This window comes from Zingiber officinale, chromosome 6A, assembly GCF_018446385.1.
Source record: "Zingiber officinale cultivar Zhangliang chromosome 6A, Zo_v1.1, whole genome shotgun sequence".
Classification (NCBI taxonomy): Eukaryota; Viridiplantae; Streptophyta; class Magnoliopsida; order Zingiberales; family Zingiberaceae; genus Zingiber; species Zingiber officinale.
In genome coordinates, this window is record NC_055997.1 from 633,934 (window position 1) to 654,290 (window position 20,357).

The window sequence follows — 20,357 nt, forward strand, 5'->3', positions numbered from 1 at the left end:
TATTAAAGAATTAGGTCTTCCAGTGGAAAGAATTGATGTATGCAGAGATGGTTGTATGCTATATTGGGAAGATGATGCAGATGCAGATGTTTGTAAATTTTGTAATCAAAATAGGTACAAGATCATAAGAAGAAGTCAACAACGACGTAAATCATATAGTCAGTTGTTTTATTTACGTTTCACTCCTAGGTTACAAAGACTTTATGCATCAAAGACAACTGCTGAACATATGACGTGACATGCAAATCATCAAACAGAAGATGGACTAGCGTGTCATCCATCAGATGCAGAGGCGTGGAAAAATTTTGATAGAACATATCCGGAATTTGTAAAGGAGACTCGAAATATTAGATTAGGTCTCTGTGCTGATGGATTTGCTCCGTTTGACAAATTAGGGAAAAATTATTCATGTTGACCAGTTATTTTAACTCCGTATAATCTTCCACCTGGGATGTGCTTGAAAACACCTTATATGTTTTTAACATTGGTTGTGCCTGGGCCGCAAAATTCGAAGAAGTTAATAGATGTTTATTTGCAACCTTTGATTGCAGAATTGAAATAATTATGGGATAAAGGTTTTCCTACATACGATGTTCATACAAATCAGATGTTTGTAATGAAAACTGCTCTTCTTTAAACCATAAATGACTTTCCAGCTTATGGTATGCTATCAGGTTGGAGTACTGCTGGGATCTTAGGATGCCCAATATGTATGGAAAGATCAAAATCAATCAGATTGAAACATGGGAAGAAGTCAAATTATTTTGATTGTCATAGATAATTTTTACCACTAAATCATAATTTTAGAGAAATAAAGATGCATTCACTAAGAATAGAATTGAAAGAATACCTCCTCCATTAAGATTGACAGGTTAAGATATTTGGTACAAAGTGCTACACTTTTCATCTGTTATTGAAGACCCACATGGTACAACATATGATTATGGAAGTACATATAAATAAACAAAACGGAGTATTTTTTGGGATTTGCCATATTGGTTTAGTTATTTAATACATCATAATCTCGATGTAATGCATATTGAGAAGAATATTTTTGATAATGTGATAAATACAGTGATGGATATCAATGGGAAAACCAAAGATAATCTTAATGCAAGAAAAGATATGCGACTCCTTTGTAAAAGACTCATTCTTGATGTCGATGAAAATAATAGAGGACCAAAGCCATAGGCAGTTTATACATTGAATAAGAATCAGAGACGTGTTGTTTGTGAATGGTTGAAATCAATGAAATTTCCATATGGTTTTGTTTCTAATCTTGGAAGAAGTGTCGATATGACATAATACAAATTGATTAGTATGAAAAGTCATGGTTGTCATCTATTTATGCAAAGGCTTATTCGTATTGCTTTTAAGGAACTATTACCAAATTTTGTATGGGGTACAATTACATAATTAAGTATTTTTCTACATGATATTTGTTCAACTGTTTTGAGACACTCACACATAGAGACGTTAGAGAGAGGCATTCCAATTATTTTGTGTAATTTGGAAAGGATATTTCCACTCTCATTTTTTGATTCCATAAAACATCTTTTCATTCACTTGTCATACAAGGCCAAAGTTGGAGGACCTGCCCATTTCCGATAGATATATTCATTTGAAAGGTAAAATTTTCATCTACTATATTTTGACAAATTGAATGCATAAAAATATACTCATTTTATTATATAATTAATCTAATATAATTTATTTTATTGCAATTAGATTCTTATAAGAAAAAAATCAAAAATAAGGCACATGTTGAAGTATCTATTGTTAATGCATATATTGTGGAGGAGGTAACAACTTTTATATCATATTATTTAAAGCCTCATATTCAAAGCAAACGACAGAGACCAAGAAGAAATGATGAAGGTCCAATTGATCCCAATATAAATTCATTCTCAATTTTTAACTATTTTGGTTGATCAAGTGGACTATGTAAGGAGAGATACTTAACTGATCAAGATTGGCGGGCAGCTCATACATATACTTTACTGAATTGTCTAGAAGAATCGCCCTATTATGAGTTAGTAAATATTTTTAATCTTTTATACTTCTTATATCGTAACTTTTAGTGTTATAATTTAAATTTTTTATCATAGGATTTTTGAAAACTTATATTCTGGCTTATCACCACAAAAGTTTGATCGCTTATGCGAAGAAGAATTTGTACCATGGTTCAAATCATTTGTAAGTAGTCAATTTAAATTTGAATTTCAAATATGAATGTTTGTAATAATTGTCAAATTTGAATTTAGGTTCATGATAATCAAACTCAGATTGAGCAAGAATTGCTCATCCATCTAGCATGGGGTTCGAAAGCATTGGTACGCACATGACCAGCATATTTCATAAATGGATATAATTTTCATATTCAAAAATATGGAATGGGAAAGGCTACGATGAATAATGGAGTTTGTGTTAAGTCATCCAATGATGGAGATACAAGAAATGATTTTTATGACTTACTAGATGAAATTATAGAGGTAGCATACCCTAGCCTAGAAATATGAGTTATTCTATTCATGTGTCGCAGGTTTGACCCTATCAGAAGGATGAAGGTACATCCACGATATAATTTGGTTGAAATAAATCATAAGAGATTGTATAAAAAATATGAACCATTTGTGTTGGCATGACAAGCAATTTAAGTATTCTATGTTGCATATCCTAATTTGAAACGTGACAAAATTGATTGGTGGGCTGTTTGTAAAACAAAGGCATGGAAAAAAATTGAGGAACATTGGGAGGGCATTGCTTATCAACAAGAGAAAGTTACCAATACATTACATATAGAAGAATATATTATTCCAACGTTACAAGATCCCATCGGAATAGTGATAAACGTGGATACAACTGAAATTGATGATGATGATGACGAGGAGGAGGAAGACTTTGAGTTTTTATAATGAGTAAGTTTTGTTATCTTAATATAATAAATTTATGATATTTTCAATTTGTAATTCCCAAAATTCATAACTCAATTAGTTTATTTGTCTCAATTATATACAAAACTATTTCATTTTTAAATTTATATATCTTATTTGTTAATATTTGTATTTTTTTTATAGATAATTAGAAGTTATATCTTATCGTCTTCTCAGATATTCGTGGATTCACTTTTTTCTAGGAAATATGGTAACTTTTTTTGTTTCATATTATTTATTATGCAACAAATTTGTATTAAATTTTTCCTATGTTTGAATTTTCAGAATCTCTTTCGACGAGGTGGTCGCAGACGGAGAGCTCAACATTCAACGCCTACAGATACTGTATCTATGCCCCCACCTAATCAAGCAGATACTACAGGATCATCGCATACACCTTCAACAATACCTTCCTGTGCACCATCACCTTCCCCTTCCCCTTCGGTTGTACCTTCACTAATCGAGTCCCCAGTAGCCTCTTCCATTCCTTCCCGACATTCGATTGCTGAGAGGTCAGACACTCGAGAGTCTATAGCCCCTTGTGGAGATTCATAAGTAAATTTAAAATATTTTATTTTTTTCAACTTTCATAATTATTTAACATGTTTTTTTTGTAAATTATAATAGGTTCGGTAATTCTGTCCATGTTATTCATGAGGTTAATCGAATCATGAATAACCATTGGAGAGGAGACTTGATGAGTTATACTAACACTCCAACACCGACTAGAGAGTTATGGTGGAGTGAATTTAGGGTATATCTCATTTGTTTTATATCTTAAATGAAAGTAAATATATAAATAATTATTTTTTTTTATTACAGCGATCATTCACGTAGGACATGAGTGATGAGATGGAAATAAGAAGGATTTTCATGAAAAATATGGCGATGACATTCGCCATGTACTCAATCATGCGAAGTCAAAGGGGAAAAACCACCATTCATCACTGAGGAAAACTGGATAAAGATTACCAATTATCGGAAAACTGAGAAGTTTAAAACAAGAAGTCACCAGAATAAAACAAATCAATCTTTTAATTCTGGAGACATGTCTGCTACATATGCGAGAGGATCTATCAATATTTATGAGTATAGACGTAGATTGATAATTTTTTAACACCCTCATTATTTTCTTAATCTATTTGACACTATTTAATTATCTTTAATCATCTTTTTTTAGTCCAAAGAACTAGGAAAGGAGCCTACATTTATAGAAACTTTTACCTGTACCTTTCAGAAAAAAGATAAGACTTGGAGCGGGGGCAGAGCTAGAGCAATCAAGGTTTGAATAAATTTTGAATCTAAATTTATAATTTATCTTCTATTATTAATGCACCCACTATAACTTTATAGTCTTAGGTTCCTAAATTAATGTTATTATAATTATATTTTATTTTTTATTACAATACAAGAGAAATATGATGAATTAGAGGCAACACATAGATGTTCTGGTTATGCTAGTACAGATATGGAGAGGTCTGAGCTATCTGTTGGTACTGAATTAAATTTATGGCTACAAGCGAGTGGAGGGTCAAAAAAAAAGGAGGAAAGATATTTGGAATTGGTTCTTTGAGCAGAATCCATAGAGTTGGTCGTATATCTTCTTCCTCCTCACAGACCAAGCAGATGAATCACTTGACTGAAGAGGTTTCACAGTTGAAGGAGATTTAAATGAAAGGGATGAAGAAATGAGACAAATGCACCTAAATCAGGAACTGATTTTGCGACATTTTCAGTTAATTTCTGCTCCAAGTTAGAATCCTCCCGGTGACGGTGATGATGGTGATCATGATGATGGCGATGGTGATGAATCTTAGTTAATTTATGGTAAGTTTTATATTAGAATTTTTTTAGCATGTATTGTTATAGTTTCTTTTATATTTTTATTTTACCTTAATACTTGCATGTTATGCCATGTTTTATATTTTTGATTTGTCTAGTACTAATCTATGTATTAGGACACATCATATCTAGATATTGATAATTCTTATAGTGTGCCACAAAAACTAGATAGTAGAATCATATGCATTCATTATTGAAATCCTTAGTTAAGAGAATATCTACACGCAAAATATTATCTCCCAAATAAGAAGAATATTTGTATTAGAAGATCCATTTCAGGATTCTACTATGATTCAAGACAATGCATATAGAGATCTGGAACGACTCACTTGTTCCAACATGAAGGATATAATACAGTTCATATCAAATGATCAATTGGATGAATAATTTTAAAAGTACAACATAGCATGGTGACAGGATGAGGACACAGTTGATTTAGACAAGACGTTTAACAAAAGAATATATAGGTATATAAGAAAAAAAATCTTCGGATTATAATAATGAATTTTCTTATTCTTGTTGGCATGAACTGATGATATTACTGTATTAACGGTGTAAAAATCATTTTATGTTAAAATTCTGCAGTCAAACTATTTTACTTCCTCTATATTTATTTGGTTAATCTTTCTTGGATTTCTTGCTTCTAGTTATGAAACTCCACTATTTATGTTGAAGTTCACTTTGATCTTCTAATGGTTAGTGGGTTTTGTGCAAAGTTGAAGCTCACCTTGAAGAGATGAAAAAAAAAGGAATTGGAATAATTGAAGCAAACTTATTTCTCACTTTGATTGATTTGTTTACCCCTCTCTGATCTTTAAGAGAACGACCAAGATTTCCTTGTAGCCTTTAGGAACCAGTAGGGGTGTAAATGAACCAAGCCACTCGCGAGCTATTCGAAGCTCGATTCGATAAAAGCTCGTTTGAGCTCGTTTAATGAGACTCGTTAAGATAAACAAGTCAAGCTCAAGCTTCGCAATATTCGGCTCGTTAGCTCGTGAACACGTTCGTTAAGCTCATTAAGCAACTTTTAAATAAAAAAAAATAGTTGTGATATTGAATTTATAGATTTTACACTCTACTTATGAAAAATATAGACAAATATATTAAATTTATTTATTAGAATAAAATTATAAATTTTAATAATAATATTATAATTTTCTCTAAATATATAATTTAGTTTTTAATGAATATTTAAATTTATAATTTATATTTATTAAGCTCGTTTAGACTCGATAAAAGCTCGAATAAGCTCGTGAGCCATGAATATATTCGTTAAATAAAGCCCGAGCTTGACTCGATTATAAACAAGCCAAGCTCAAATATTCAAGAATTCGGCTCGGCTCGGCTCGATTACACCCCTAGGAACCACAAGGAAATTTAAAGAATGAGAAATGCAAAGATAAAGGCAAGGAGACATGACATTAAAAAATTAGTTGCATAAGTTTTAGATGTCTTATTTCAATATGATAACATCGATATGTTTCAAATATTTTTTTTTTGTTATAAATATTAGTTATTATTCATTTGTAATTTGACACAGGAAAATAAGAATGAAGAACGGAAGAAGGTGCACGAAGCTCCCGAAGCATGACGATTAACATTTTATTTTATGCTTTAGATGCTTTAAGGTATTTGTTATTTGAATTATGAGTCGTTGAATCAAATTAGTTCTTGTTTTGATGTGTAAATATGATGTGTGTTGAGTTGACATATTTGAATGTTGATATGGAATGTGTAGTTTTTGTTGTTTTTTGGATGTGTATAAATATGATGTGTGTTGAAGTTTGACTAATATATTTTAAATTTGAATGATAAGAGATTTATAGATCAGATTATGTAATAATATATTTGATATGTAAATAGGATAAAGAAAATAAAAATATAGAGAATTTTTGATTTTTTTTTTATTTTAGGCCAAAATTTGGGGCGAACTAGGGTTCGTCTCAAATTTACGATGAATTTGGATTCGTCCCTAATTAGGGACGAATTCAGGTTCATCCCGAATTTGGGACGAATTTTGGGATTAATTTGGATTTGTCCCAAAATCCCACATCGAATTACCCATGTTCATCTCAAATTAGGGACGAATTGATTCGTCCCAAATTTGGGACAAACCAAAAATTGTCTACAATTTGGGACGAATTTGGTTCGTCTCCAATTTGGGACGAATTTGGATTCGTCCCAAAATTCAAGTTTACCTTCAATTCCCAAAGTTCGTCATAAATTAGGGACAAATTTTCGGGGCGAACCTGATTCGCCCCAAATTCGGGACGAACCTTGGAAATTCAGGTAAACCCGAATTTTGGGACAAACCAAAATTCGTCACAAATTTGGGACGAACCAGAATTTATCCCTAATTTGGGACGAAAAACTATTTTAGTCCCAAATTTAAAGACACTATATGGTGTATATTTGCAACAAAATTTGCGACAAATTATAATTTATCGTAAAATTTGGGACGAATTATTTTTTTTCGTTGCAGAATTTAGCAACGACTGATTTGGGATGAATATATTTTTGTCACAAAATTTTGCGACAAAATTTTTTAGAATATTCATCCCTAAAATCTTTTTTTTTTAGTGTATAAAAAAAATAATAAAAATAATAATAAAAAAAAAGATTCGTACAACCGACCTCACTTAGTGGGAAAAGGTTTGATTGTTGTTGTATATTTATTTTCTTATATAATATTGCACAAGCAGATAAACAACAGCACACGGCAAAATCTAAAGTATTGTTCATCTTTTTTTCTCTATGACTTATGCAGCAATATCAACAACATAACTGTAATTTGCAATGGTTCTTTAAATATTTGTAAGATCATGATGATAGTTTTAGATACATGAATGATGAACATACGATGCTAATTAATAAAACAGTATAATTCAAAGGGGTTGCAATTGATATAACCGTATAGATGATATCTTTAGCCATCTTTCTTCTTTAAATTAATTCTTCAAGTGTTGGTGTTGTTAGAGTCATCTCAAACCAACTATTGTTTGCACAATTTCACAATCTTTTTGAAAAAAATTGACTTAATTTTAGATGTCACTATTTCTGGAAAGCAATGCTCCTATGTCCTTAGATGAATCAACATACAAAAAGCAGTGGTAAATTGACTAGCAAAGAAAAAAAAATGATAACCCCAATTAATTTCATTGACTATCTCTGAGATGACCGACTCAGTCCCATGAAATTTTCCCACCGATCACTAGAGTAAATCGGGAAACGCACATGGCGACCAATCCAGAAGCCCAGCATCCTTTGATTACACCTCCTATTTGGAGAAAAAATTCCTACAAATACACTATAACTGGGGTTCGAACCGCGAATGCCTCGGTGATAACCTGAATATCCTATCGCGATACCATGACCCCGGTGGTAATTGACGAGCAAAGGGAAAAAAAATGATTAATCAGACTGAATATCATTGAGTCTAGGATGACCGGTCTGATCCCACATAAGGTTTCCGATGAGCAAAGGAAGCTCTTAGAAGTAGTTGTAATTTCTCTGATCTAGAACAAATAATGATGAAAACATGAGACGTTGTAAGAACCTTTTTCTTTGTCCATGCTCTAGAATGTATACAGTGGATTAACCACAGTTGAAGTTCTGTAAGCAAGGCTTAGGCAGTTAGATTTACACCCTTTTGATCCATCTAAGGATGGGACGTCTTCAGCTTCCTGTTGTTGAGCTCTGTATTTCTGTGTAGGTATCATTTTGCTCGTCATATGTGTACCTGGACAAGTTGAGTAAGTCAAAATCAAATAAAAAGTACATGATAAAAAAAATCAAGATTTTGGTGCAAAGTGATTAACTACTATGCTAGAATAATTTTTGGCGAACAAGAACACTGACTCAAGGATCAAAACAAGGATGCTGAGGGGAAAATAACCCTCAGTAAGCGTTAACTTGGGAATCATTGCAAAGAACTAGTCACAAAAAAAAAAAAAAAAAAGACTAGGACTAACTTAAAAACAACTTCAAAATCTTGATTCCTGTCAACCAGCTACTCAAGAAATCATTTCTTGTTATGGCCTATGACAGCATGCTCCACAAATTACTTGATCAAGTTAGTGATAATGACTCAGGAGAAAAAATGACAAACTATTAGAATATGTTCAATATTTCATAGGAAGCAAAATAAGATTACATCTTTTGTTAATTTCATTGCGAGAAAAGTATCTATGAAAAGATGATGGGGATGTAGAAACAGCCACATCTCAAACTATATTTAGCCCCATGAATGAAAGCATTTGCACAATAGTACAGATCAGTTGTAAAATCCTATTAAAATCAAGTGTTTATTTAACTTTCCAACTGGCGGTTGAGACTACATCAATTCTGTTCACCAACTCAATAAAATTAAAGTGTAGCAGGGAAAGAAGATATACACAATTAAGTAGCTATGGAAATAAACTATCCGCGTCATTTTCTGTGCAAATACTTATGCAATATGGGAAGTGCACTCAAACTTGACAACTATTATCTAATTGGAAATCGCAACTAAGAATAACAGTACAAATCAAAATTTAAAAAAGCTAGAGGCTTGTTTAGCATGCATAACCCTTATACAACTTCAAGCAAATTCATGCAGTTAGTCATTGTATAAGGCTATGCGACAACAATATTACGCAAGGCTTTCTAGCTCAATGGTCCTTATTAAAAATATAGCTATTAGGTATTAGGGGTAGTTGATCTAGTCAAGATTAAGGTTTCATCACCATTATATATACACACCTAAGCAATGGTTATCTCATTAATTAAATACAATTTTTTCCTATTTCTAAATTAATGATATTAGAGTCCCCTTATAGGGTCTATATCAGGTTAAGGATCTAGTCCTCTTATAGGGTCTATATCAGGTTAAGGATCTTCCAAAAAAGACTCTCTTCTTAGGGGGAGACCATCGCTATTGGTTGGCCTCTCCTCATTGATCCTTCTCCGACCTCTCCCATCCACACAAAGCACATGGAGCATCACCTCCATTATGGTGCTCATCCTCAGTCACACAAGTGACCCTCCATCTCATGCAGCGATTGCAAGTTACGAATCTCCTTCATGTGTTCTTCCCCATATGCAAGCAACTCTCCCTAATGCAACAACAATGAAGAATTTGTGGCCACGAACAGATGGTTAATTTGCTAGTTTCCATTATTCTTGTCCACTCTCCCTTAGTCTTCTTCACATGCGTGCAACATCACAAACTAAAGCTAAATGAGCCGAGCAGCTCTGAAAACACAAAACACATCAAGTGTGTTAAACGTGGTGGGTGTCAATGTCAATTGATGTGCCAAATGGACGAAAAAAGGAGAAGAGGGAAAGAGCAAAGAAGGAAGAAGAGAACCATGATTGTTGACCTTGCAGAGGCATCACATACACCACCAAAGTTGGGTTGTTATCACGGACCACGAGCAAAGCCTTTGTCATCATCCTGGGAATGAGCGAAGCCTTTGCTGTCATTGCAAACTGTGAGCAAAGCCATCTCAGTATCGGGACCAGTGGAAACTATAATCAGTCTCATGAATCTTGTGCAAAGGTCATTGATTTTGCCTGAGGTCAGCATTTTTGTCATCATCATGAACCACGATTGAAGTCCATCACTATCTTGGGACCTCATAGAAGTCCTCACCGTCTCATGCAAAGATCACTGGTCTCACCTAAGGTCACAATTCTGCACGAAGGCCATCTCCATGGCCACAAGAAGTCAAACTTTAGGCATCATCTCAAAGCTGTTCCATATGCTGACGGGCGAGTAAAATGAGAAGTTTCACCCATATTGACTGACATAGAATAATGCTCTAATCCAAGCCACAATTCCATCTGCACACTGACATCAACAACAAACAATTGTCTTCCTCTAGAACAAGATTTCTCTGCAGTGCAGCATCTCCTACCTTTATCACATACAGAAAGCCCGCCTTCTGCAGCCCATCATCATTGCATGGCTGCTGCTCCTCCAGTGCCAGTGACTGCGGGATCTCCTGCTCCTCCCCTCTTCTGTTTGGTATTGCACCTCTCCTCTTTGTTGTCTCAAGAGCTGGAGAAAACCCTAGCGATGCCACCATCCTCTCCACTACTTGCCACGTTGACGTCTCCCTCACTTTCCTCCTGTGATGCCAATCACCAATGTGCAAGAAGGGATTCTCAACATACCCTGAAGCTCCCCACAGTTTGGAACCTGTGCTTGCTGTTCTCAAACCATGCAGTTCAACTTTAAGTAGACTCTTTGTTATACTCATAACATTCACTAAGATATATTTAGGGATTATTAGATTTTAATTTACTGGAATTAAATTGGATATTTTTCTGGCTGAAACAAGTGTTTTAAGAACTATTGGTGTTATTTTAATTTTGGGTATAGTCAGGTGTTTAGTTTGCTACTTGAAATCACGGATAGGTAGAAATCAATTTAATGTCGCTGTAGGCTAGAGCCAGGCACAAATCAGATTCAGATTGGATTCAGTTGAAACCCCAGTTCATTTTTACTATCAGGGGATGAGCAGATAACCATCAGATTTTTTTGTGACAAGTTCATTCTTGGATACAACTAATACTATCACAAGAAACTCAGAAGACCAAAATGATTTACTGCATCACATGAAAGAGGTAAAGTTACCATGTCCCTGTTGTAGCAGAACAGTACATTCCCGAGGTTGAGTCATAATAATAACCAAAACTGTTATTGTAGTAGTAACTGCAAGGAAACAAGAAAATAAAGTTGTAAAACAAGAGTCTCACATAAGTATATGTCTACTGTAGAAGTCACTGCAAAGAAACAAGCAAATTAAAAGTTGTAAAATAAGATTCTCACCAAAGTATATGCATACTGAAACAAGCCCACTTCAAAGTAACAAAGATATCAGAATGTCAAGGTTGAATATTAGAGGAATGAACTAATGAAGGTAATGAAACGGAATCAAAAGTAAAAAAAATGTGGTGGAATATATTCTTGTAACATTCAATATAGAAATAGACATGCTAAAATCAGGTCAATGGAGATTAAATATAGTCATCAAAATCTTCTCAACTATGACCAATATAATCAGTCAGACTTCAGAAGTGGAGAACAGAATTAAGCATGGACAAATCAAGTCAATGGAGATTAAATATAGTCATCAAAATAATTCTCAACCATGACCAATATAGTCACCAAATTTGAAAGCGGAGAACAAAATTGCAATTTTACCTACTACAATTGTATATATTGACACCAATAAGAAATGCATGATTCATATTTGGTCTATTAAATAATATTTTTTATTTCAACCAAAATAAACGAAATTGAAAAGCAACTTCAACTTGTTTATATTGACCAAATTAAACCTATTTCAAGCCCTACGCTTAAAGATTAACATAATCCATAGCCTAGCTTGTTTAAAACTTCAAGTCAAAGCCTCATTTGTGCGGAAGCCATAAACAGGACAATGAGCATGAAAGACAATGAAGCTTTTCAACAAATAAGCATGAAAATATATCAAAGTAGACAGTAAACACCATTATTAGCAAGAAAGGACATCTTTGGTGCAAAGTTCATAGAGTAACAATTGTGTCTAAAGTTCAGATCATTGGTTACCAAGGGAAAATCAAGTTTATCATGAAAGAAAGAGAATAAGCAAGAAGCAATGCAATAAGTTAATTTGAATTTTTTAACAAAAGAGCAATTCCTCTTCAAGCAGAAAGCCAGGAAGTAGGAATATAAGGAAACAGGAGGTAGAAAAGCAGAGCCAGGATGGTTTGAGGGAGCAGAAAGAAGAGGAAGAGAAGTAACGAGAAGGGTGAGAACTGGACAAGAAAGAGTATGATCAGCTTAATAAAACATTTGCATTATTTTATTATATATAATAAAAGATGAGAGAAAACATGATAATTATAATGTCTAAATGAGACAGAACTAGTAACTCAATGATCCAAGTATGGACCAAAGATCTCAACAACTTCAATGGATGAGTTAGCTATTATGGATTGTAGATTAAGATGTGAAAACTCCATGTTTCATGGAAAAATGGTTGGATTCCTTACCCTGATGATTCATCATATACATAATCATTTTCAGCCCTTCCATGACTGACATCTGCAAGGTGATGAATAAAGAGAATCATTTGCATATAATATTTTGTAGCCGACCCCACCTAGTGGGATATGGCTTGGTTGTTGTTGTATTTGTATATAATATTTTGGGAACATGGCTAGCTAATAAAGGTACAAGATTCTTTTGATTCATTTCAACTAAAAGAATAAAAAGAAGTACCTCCAGAGTCCAAGTCTTTGGAAGAACTTAAGGTTTTTGATGTAGGTTGATTATCTTGTCGAAAATCTGAAGCAGAGCTGACAGCACTTGGGGTGGGTGGATTCACATTGGTAGTATCGTCATCATCCCCAAACATGTCAAACTGATCACCACCATCACCTGGTGATGCTTGTCGAGCAGAATCTGCAAGTACTGAAGTTCCAGGACGAATGCCCCATATAGATGATACTTGTTCTCTATGCTGAACATCATCAGAAAATATATCTTCTCCATCAGTCGGTTCGGCAGGTGTTGTGCTATTTGATTTGTTTGCCTTTGCATGAGCTAAACGCTCATATCCTTCTGCAAAAAGTTGTAAGAAATGTTTACAATGCAACTGACAATTACTTCATTTGTGAAACAAAGTTATTTTTTATTTGTCCTGAATGGAACACACATCCAGAGAAACAAAGAGATCAGAGATCTCAATAACATATCTATATGATATCAAGGAATAGCATAGTAAATATGCAAGGTTAGATTTGAATATTGATATAAGCAGCACACTAACCTGCCTCCCGAACAAAAGTCTCATGATCTTCATAGTAAACATCTAAAGCACAAATCAACAAATTAGATTAATATTAATATATACATGGCAGAACATCTGACTATCTTATTAAATAATACAAGTAATCAGACTTCCAGTCAAGAAACTCTCAAAAGAAAAAGGAAATAATTGAATTTAAACAATAACACAAGAATTTTAAGTTGTCTACGTGGTCAACTATTTATCTAAATTATTAATAACATTTATTTACATAAAATATACTCTTAAAAGGTAACAAAAACCATGCTTGGTGCATATTAGCAAAACAAAATCTAACTAGAGGACCATCAGTAAATGTAGAAATCTATAATATAAAAAGAGTAACAACATGCACCAAGTCAATGCATAGCAGATGTAGTAAATGACTAGCCATCATGTCACCATGCGGATCATCATAGTATGTAACGATGCAGCACAAGCCATGCTACAAAACTACAACTACTATTGAGCTTAAGCTGTACACCAGAAAAATATATAATTTTTTGCACTCAACTGTACTCTCCATTCTCCATCAGTTTCATAGCATCTTCAGTGAGTTGATCAAAAATCCATTTTGAAGTCTCTAGCAACTTTGCTTTCTTATCCGTTGAAGGGCCTTTCAGCCTTTTTAGAGCTTGAATTATCTGCCATAGGAAGTATAAATTAACATAAAATAAACGAGTGTTTAACTAGTTATTCTACAAAACAGTGCAGCAGTAATAGATTTTGAATAAAAGATAGTGCAATAAACTGATTCTGAGGATTAACTAGTTGCTATACTGAAATTTATAAGAATCTAGAAGGTATTTTGCCAACATGATTTGTCCCTATTTCCTATAGTGGACACAAGCTAACCACATTCAGATACCTTAACTAACTTCCATGGAACCAATGTCCCAAAGTATCACATTTGCTAAGCACTCACCTTTAGGACTTCAGAAGAACAAGTGAGAGACAGTGTTTCATTAGAAGCAATCTCTCCAATAATACATACAGCATAGAATTACTGTGTATTAATTCAAGCAAACAGATTTACAAAAGATAGCTCGAAACGTTGAACCATATAAGAGAGTAAGCATTGAGGAATCACAACTCATTCATCAGCGAAAAGCAATTGATTATAGCATAATAGCAGGAGTTTCCTAAAATATTAAGCAAAAGAGAACTGAAAAGTAAATGGGAGAAGGAGACTTTAACAAAAGGCGACTTTAAATCTAAAGACATGACCAAGTGTAAACCCAGATTGCATAAGCTACTAGTATATAAGAAATTATATATTAATTGTAATTAACAACTGACATACGTAAATCAACAACATGACAGAGTTTACCTTCTGGACTTCCTACCGAACACAGACTGATCATTCAAAATGACAACCAAACCTTGCATGCACATTTAGCATATAGAGTTCACACAGCTCACAAAAAAAAGGAATGAGCATGTTCAGTTACACATAAACTTAAGACTTGGATGGAAAAGCTATCAGTAGGTTTACAACTTATTCATCACAGTGAGCTTCAGTAAAATAAAACCAAATAACGGAAGTATTTTAGTAAAGAACTTACTGTTTCTCCAGGTTGAAGTGCATTTGCTATTCTCCTTTTTATTTTTCCAACATCATCTGAAGACAGATCATCATATGCCTCCTCTGCAGATGCTTTTGGCTTAAACTTTCCTGCCAACTTGGTATCAACTACAACACTATCTAGCCATGCATCCTAAATGAATAACAAACAAAAATCAAGCTAACATCTCAAACAACCAATATTTCAGACACAAAGGAGTCAAAGTATCAGGGGGAAGGTAAAAATAGGAAAAAGAAAGAAAGAGAACAGTGGCAGTCTCACCTTGATTTCATTTTGTTTAGCATACTCAACAAAATTTCCATTTGCATCAAAATAGCCTTCCTCCCTCTCTTGCTTCAAATTGAATGGTTCTATTTGAATACCATCATCCTCAAAGTTAGTATTATCCTGCCATAGATAAATCACATTTACAAAGTATGAAATTAATTGATAGTACTGAAAAATATCAGGGAGTAACAAAACCATACATAAGATTGCATATATTGAATCATTATGAGAAGATCAAAGGCCAAAATTTTAAACAGGTAATATACACAAGTGCATTTTTAGAAAAGATAGGATTGATAATTGATGGCTCCCTTTTTACTCGCTCGGTCTCCTCCTTCTCCGCAAGTCTTCCTTTGTTGTATGGATGAATGGATCTGCGATGGTAACACAGGTCTGAGTCGGGCTGGCTCCTCCGGCACGGCCCCTCCGACGTTCAAGTCATTAATCAATCAAAAAAGAGGAGAGAAAGCAATAAAGGCAGAAGGCCTTGAAGAAGAAAGAGTTGTCTCTGCTAGTTAAAAGAAGAAATGTACCTAGGAGTTACCGTTCGAGGTATTTATATAACTGTCAGAAAAGGAATCTCCATGTCACCCGTCTTCGCCCCTTTCCACTTTTTCCCGCATAAGTCAGTGAAGACGCAGTTCTGATGGTTCATTATCGTGCGCCCAATCCATAACTGCCACATAAGGTCAGGGGGTTTTGAGGAGACCATGTTTGACAACCAATGTTGGTCCACCATTCACTAATTGCCACATATTATGAAGAAGGAATCAAGGGAACCGTGTCTGACATCTCTTTATTCAATTATCGCCACGTATTGATAATCAAAAACTTGATGATGAAGTACTTGCTTAGTCATATTGCTCTATGGACCCTATGTTATTGCCCTGTGAGTTCTTAGCCTAACCAATCTAATAATATTGATTGGTGATCCTTCATAAGATTGCTTTGCGGAACAGCTCGGCACATCCCTTAAGATTGAAACGCAGAGTTATTGCTCGGTGCATCCCTTAAGATCGCTCTATGAAACGCAGAGTTATTGCTTGGCAATCCTTCATAGTATTGCTTTGCAGAACGTAGAGTTATTGTTCGGCAATCCTTCGTAATATTGCTCTACGAAACCGGTGATCCTTTGTAGGATTGCTCTGCGGAACGTAGAGTTATTGCTCGGCGATCCTTTGTAGGATTGCTCTACGGAACGCAAAGTTATTGATTGGCGATCCTTCATAAAATGGCTCTGCTAACTCTAAGTAATATTGCCCTACATATTTTGAGGATGTTGTTTGGCGAACCTCATAAGATTGCTCTTCGAACTCTAAGTAATATTGCCCCCTACAAGCTTCGAGGACATTGCCCGACTGTATTCATCCATCCTCCATGAAGGAAATTCAACTATATTGCTCGCGAGAATCCAATACACCCTTCGAGGTAAACCCGATTACCATCAATAATAAAACAAAGAAATATTATATTCTCACTAGGAGCATAGGAGGCAAGAGGACAATAAGTGACTCGGACACTTGTCATTCAAGTGGAAATGAATCAAAGTTGCAGCAAGGCTCTTCATTGATGATCTAATTATTATATGAAAATAATTTCAGCACACAAACCTTTCATGGAAGAAGTTTTGGCACTATTCCACAGAGTTAGAATCATTATCTTGAGGGTTCTATGACTTTTGGCCAGGATGATAAGCGTCAATCATTTCAGTCAACACAAAATGAAATTTTAATCTTAGCTTGTAACACATTTTCAAATATATAAATATAGCCATGCCAGCTTAGAACTATATTTATACGAAAATACTTAGTATGCCTCATGAATCATGAAAATATCAAAAACATAAATATATCTAGTAGCAAAAGCATTACTATAATAAGATTCCTTTCTAACAACGTAGATAGCATTAGAATTAAAATGGTAATAGAAAACACCAAATGGAAGGCAAAGAAGATGGCATATGCAAACAATAACAACAACCAATCCTTTATGTCACTAAATGGGTCAGCTATATGGATCCTCCTACGTCATTGGGTCTGATCCTTTCTTTTATCAATATCTATATTTAAATGAATTTTATCCTATTTTATCGTTGCTAACAATGTTTTCTTTGGTTTTCCTCTTTCTCGATTAATGTGTGTATTTGTCATGATCTTATATCATCGGGATATTTATTGGTTCCTAAATACATAACATACCATCTTAAACACATCTCTTGAAGTTTTTTTTCAATAGGTGTCACTCTGACTTCTCTCTAACGGTTTCATTTATTATCCCCTCCATGCTCATATCTCCGCACATGCACCTTAACATCCTCATCTTTGTGACTCTCATCTTTCACTCATATGTTCGATTCATAGCCCAGCATTCAACTTTAAATAACATAGAATATAACAAACGTTTTGCAAAACTTTCCTTTAAGCTTTAGAGGTACCTTATGATCACAAAGAACACATGACCCATTCTCCATTTTTATTGTCCTACTTGTATCCTATGTAACATATCTCTATCGACCCTTCCATCCTTTTGCGAAAACGAACCTAGATACTTAAAACTCTCAATTACGAGTAACTTATATATAAGATAAAATTCAATATTGAGGTACATAAAAAAAGATGTTTGATGTGTCTTTCAGGTGTAAAAAAGATAATTCGCACCCTTTGAATGATGTTAAATGTAGAGTTAGGTAAGACTTCAGATCAATAGAACATAGATTTTCAAAGTCCAAGCTTACAAAAACATTTAACTAGGATTACTAGGAGTTCCTATAAATGCCCTTCTAAATTCTAGTTAATTATGATAAAACCAGAGTAAAAGTTTCCTGTTTAAATGAGGCACAATCTCCTACCTTGACCAATTGATGGGAAAAAGATTTTAAACAATTCAGTTGTAAGAAGGGAATAAGTCATCTAAACCAAATGCTAAATTGTTTACAAAGTTGAGAGAGAAACTAATAGTCAGAGAATGCACATAAACTTTTAGCATTTGATCAGTTTATAGAGAATACAATTCTCATACTTGTCTTGTGTTTATATTATAAATCCAAAAAATAACTCATCTTGGTTATATCACAACCAATTATCTTCGCTATCCCAGATAATTTACAAACAGAACAGTATAAGTTGAAGCCAGTTATATGTCCTTCGACCATATGCGTCCTAAATGTATGAATGCTTGAGCATTCCATCCAATAGCATCGATCCAAATTCCACCTGCTTCTTAGTTGAGTGATCCTTGCACAGGAACGGCACTTTCATATAAAAATTGAACCTTATTTATGCCAAAGAAATATTTTTTTTCAGCAAAATAAAGTCGGGAGCTAATTGTTTCCGTCGGTAACAATAGATATACAGGAAAGCATGCCAAACATTACAAGTTGCTACCACCAAAACCAATAGGAAAAGAGAAGAATGCATGGAAAATACACCTTTTTACCCTCGAACCCGTTTCGGCTAGTTAAATGACAATAAAGGTATCTTTACCTCGTACTGCACTTCGCCGGAAAGGCCGACCCAAAACTTCGCTTTCTCGCATCTTGTTGCGGCGCTTGGAACGCTCCTTGGCAGCGAGACTGGGGTCCATCCATCTCTTTTTCTCACCGTTCCCGTCCTGGATTCCGTCGGCGTCCACACGCTTCGCCTTCTTGCCCTTCGGAAATTTAACCTGCCTCTGCCTGTGATCATCGCCCAACCCAGAATCGATCAAAACCCTATAATCAAAGTTGGAATCTGTGATTTGACGGAGAAACGGAGGGGGGAACTTACGCCTGTCCTTTCGGCGGATCAAACTCGCTGAGAGGAAGCGGCAGCTTTTCGCCTCTATTCGCCATGGCCTTCTGTGAGCTGGCCGGTCGGTTGGTTTGATCCGATAGCCTCCACTAAAATGTTAAATTAGGTAGCAATTTTTCTTAATAACGCAACATCTGGTTTTTTCAATTCCGGTGTACGCATGTCATCCGACAGCCGTTATTTATGATTATATGGATTGGTGGAGATGAATAGTCTCTATTTATTTTATGAATGGGGATTATTCATTTCATCAATTTATATTAATGGATCATCTTCTAAATCATAAAAAGCAGTCCAAAGGACCTTCAAATTATGGAGTCAAATCTTGTGTCTTGAAATTCTGTATCTCCTCTGTCCGGCTCATCGATCAGATTATATCTCAAATATGTTACACATATCTTCTGATCGATAAGAAAATATGGATATATATGATTTCGAGATAAAGGATATGAACTATAATTTACGGATTAAGGATGATCCACTATATAGATTGGTCTATTTTGATGGACTTTTCTGTTAAATAAATAAGGTCCACTATGATCAATCAATCAAAGACAGTGAATCATCCTTTGATCCACAAATTATAGAACAAAGGATCCCACTTGATGTCATCAATGAGTCACTCAAGAATTGCTCGGTTAAAACTCAACTTGAGCTTAATTTTAACTAAGTTCGAGTCAAGCTCGAGCCCATTTATTTAATATTCAAATCAAATTCGAGCACCTGTAATATTGGCTCGATGATTTATTGAGTTTTTTCAAGCTCAACTATATATATAGTATATTATTTTTCATGCTCGCTCTAGTTGACTCTGGCTCGAGTCCAAGCTTGAGTTCAAAAGCTTGATTTTAATTCAGACTTTTAAGTCGAGCTTGGGCTTTGGATTATCGAGCTGAATTTGAGTTCAAATTTATCAATTCAATTGAGCTCAAACTTGAGCCGAGCTAACATAAAATGAGTCGAGCTAAAGTTGACTTGAGCTCGATTTGACTCGTTTATATCCTTAATTAATTAGGGTATTTTGCAATGAGGAGTTTGTAGCATGAGTTTATGCTATAAATCCCATTATAAACTCTACCTCTACTGTATAGGTGGGGCTTACAATTTTCTACGAGTAGGGTT

At 34.4% G+C, this 20,357-nt stretch overlaps 1 protein-coding gene across 1 annotated transcript; it reads right to left on the reverse strand.

Moving 5' to 3' along the window:
* Positions 1-8,018: 8,018 nt before the first annotated feature.
* LOC121993641 (angiogenic factor with G patch and FHA domains 1-like) lies at positions 8,019-19,130 on the reverse strand. The gene is made up of 9 exons (XM_042548009.1): positions 18,930-19,130; positions 15,442-15,567; positions 15,160-15,312; positions 14,109-14,238; positions 13,577-13,618; positions 13,027-13,368; positions 12,798-12,849; positions 11,395-11,472; positions 8,019-8,514 (listed from the first exon to the last, which is right to left on the reverse strand). The coding sequence occupies exons 1-9, from the start codon at positions 19,128-19,130 to the stop codon at positions 8,451-8,453; spliced, it is 1,188 nt and encodes a 395-aa protein (XP_042403943.1). The 3' UTR covers positions 8,019-8,450.
* Between the last annotated feature and the right edge of the window lie 1,227 nt (positions 19,131-20,357).

Coding starts and splice junctions, on each gene's coding strand:
- LOC121993641 (XM_042548009.1), bottom strand. CDS start 19,130: ATGATCACAGGCAGAGGCAGGTTAAATTTCCGAAGGGCAAGAAGGCGA. Junction 15,568..18,929: donor CCGGCGAAGTGCAGTACGAG/GTAAAGATACCT, acceptor TATCTATGGCAG/GATAATACTAACTTTGAGGA. Junction 13,619..14,108: donor GATGGAGAATGGAGAGTACA/GTTGAGTGCAAA, acceptor TTTGTGCTTTAG/ATGTTTACTATGAAGATCAT.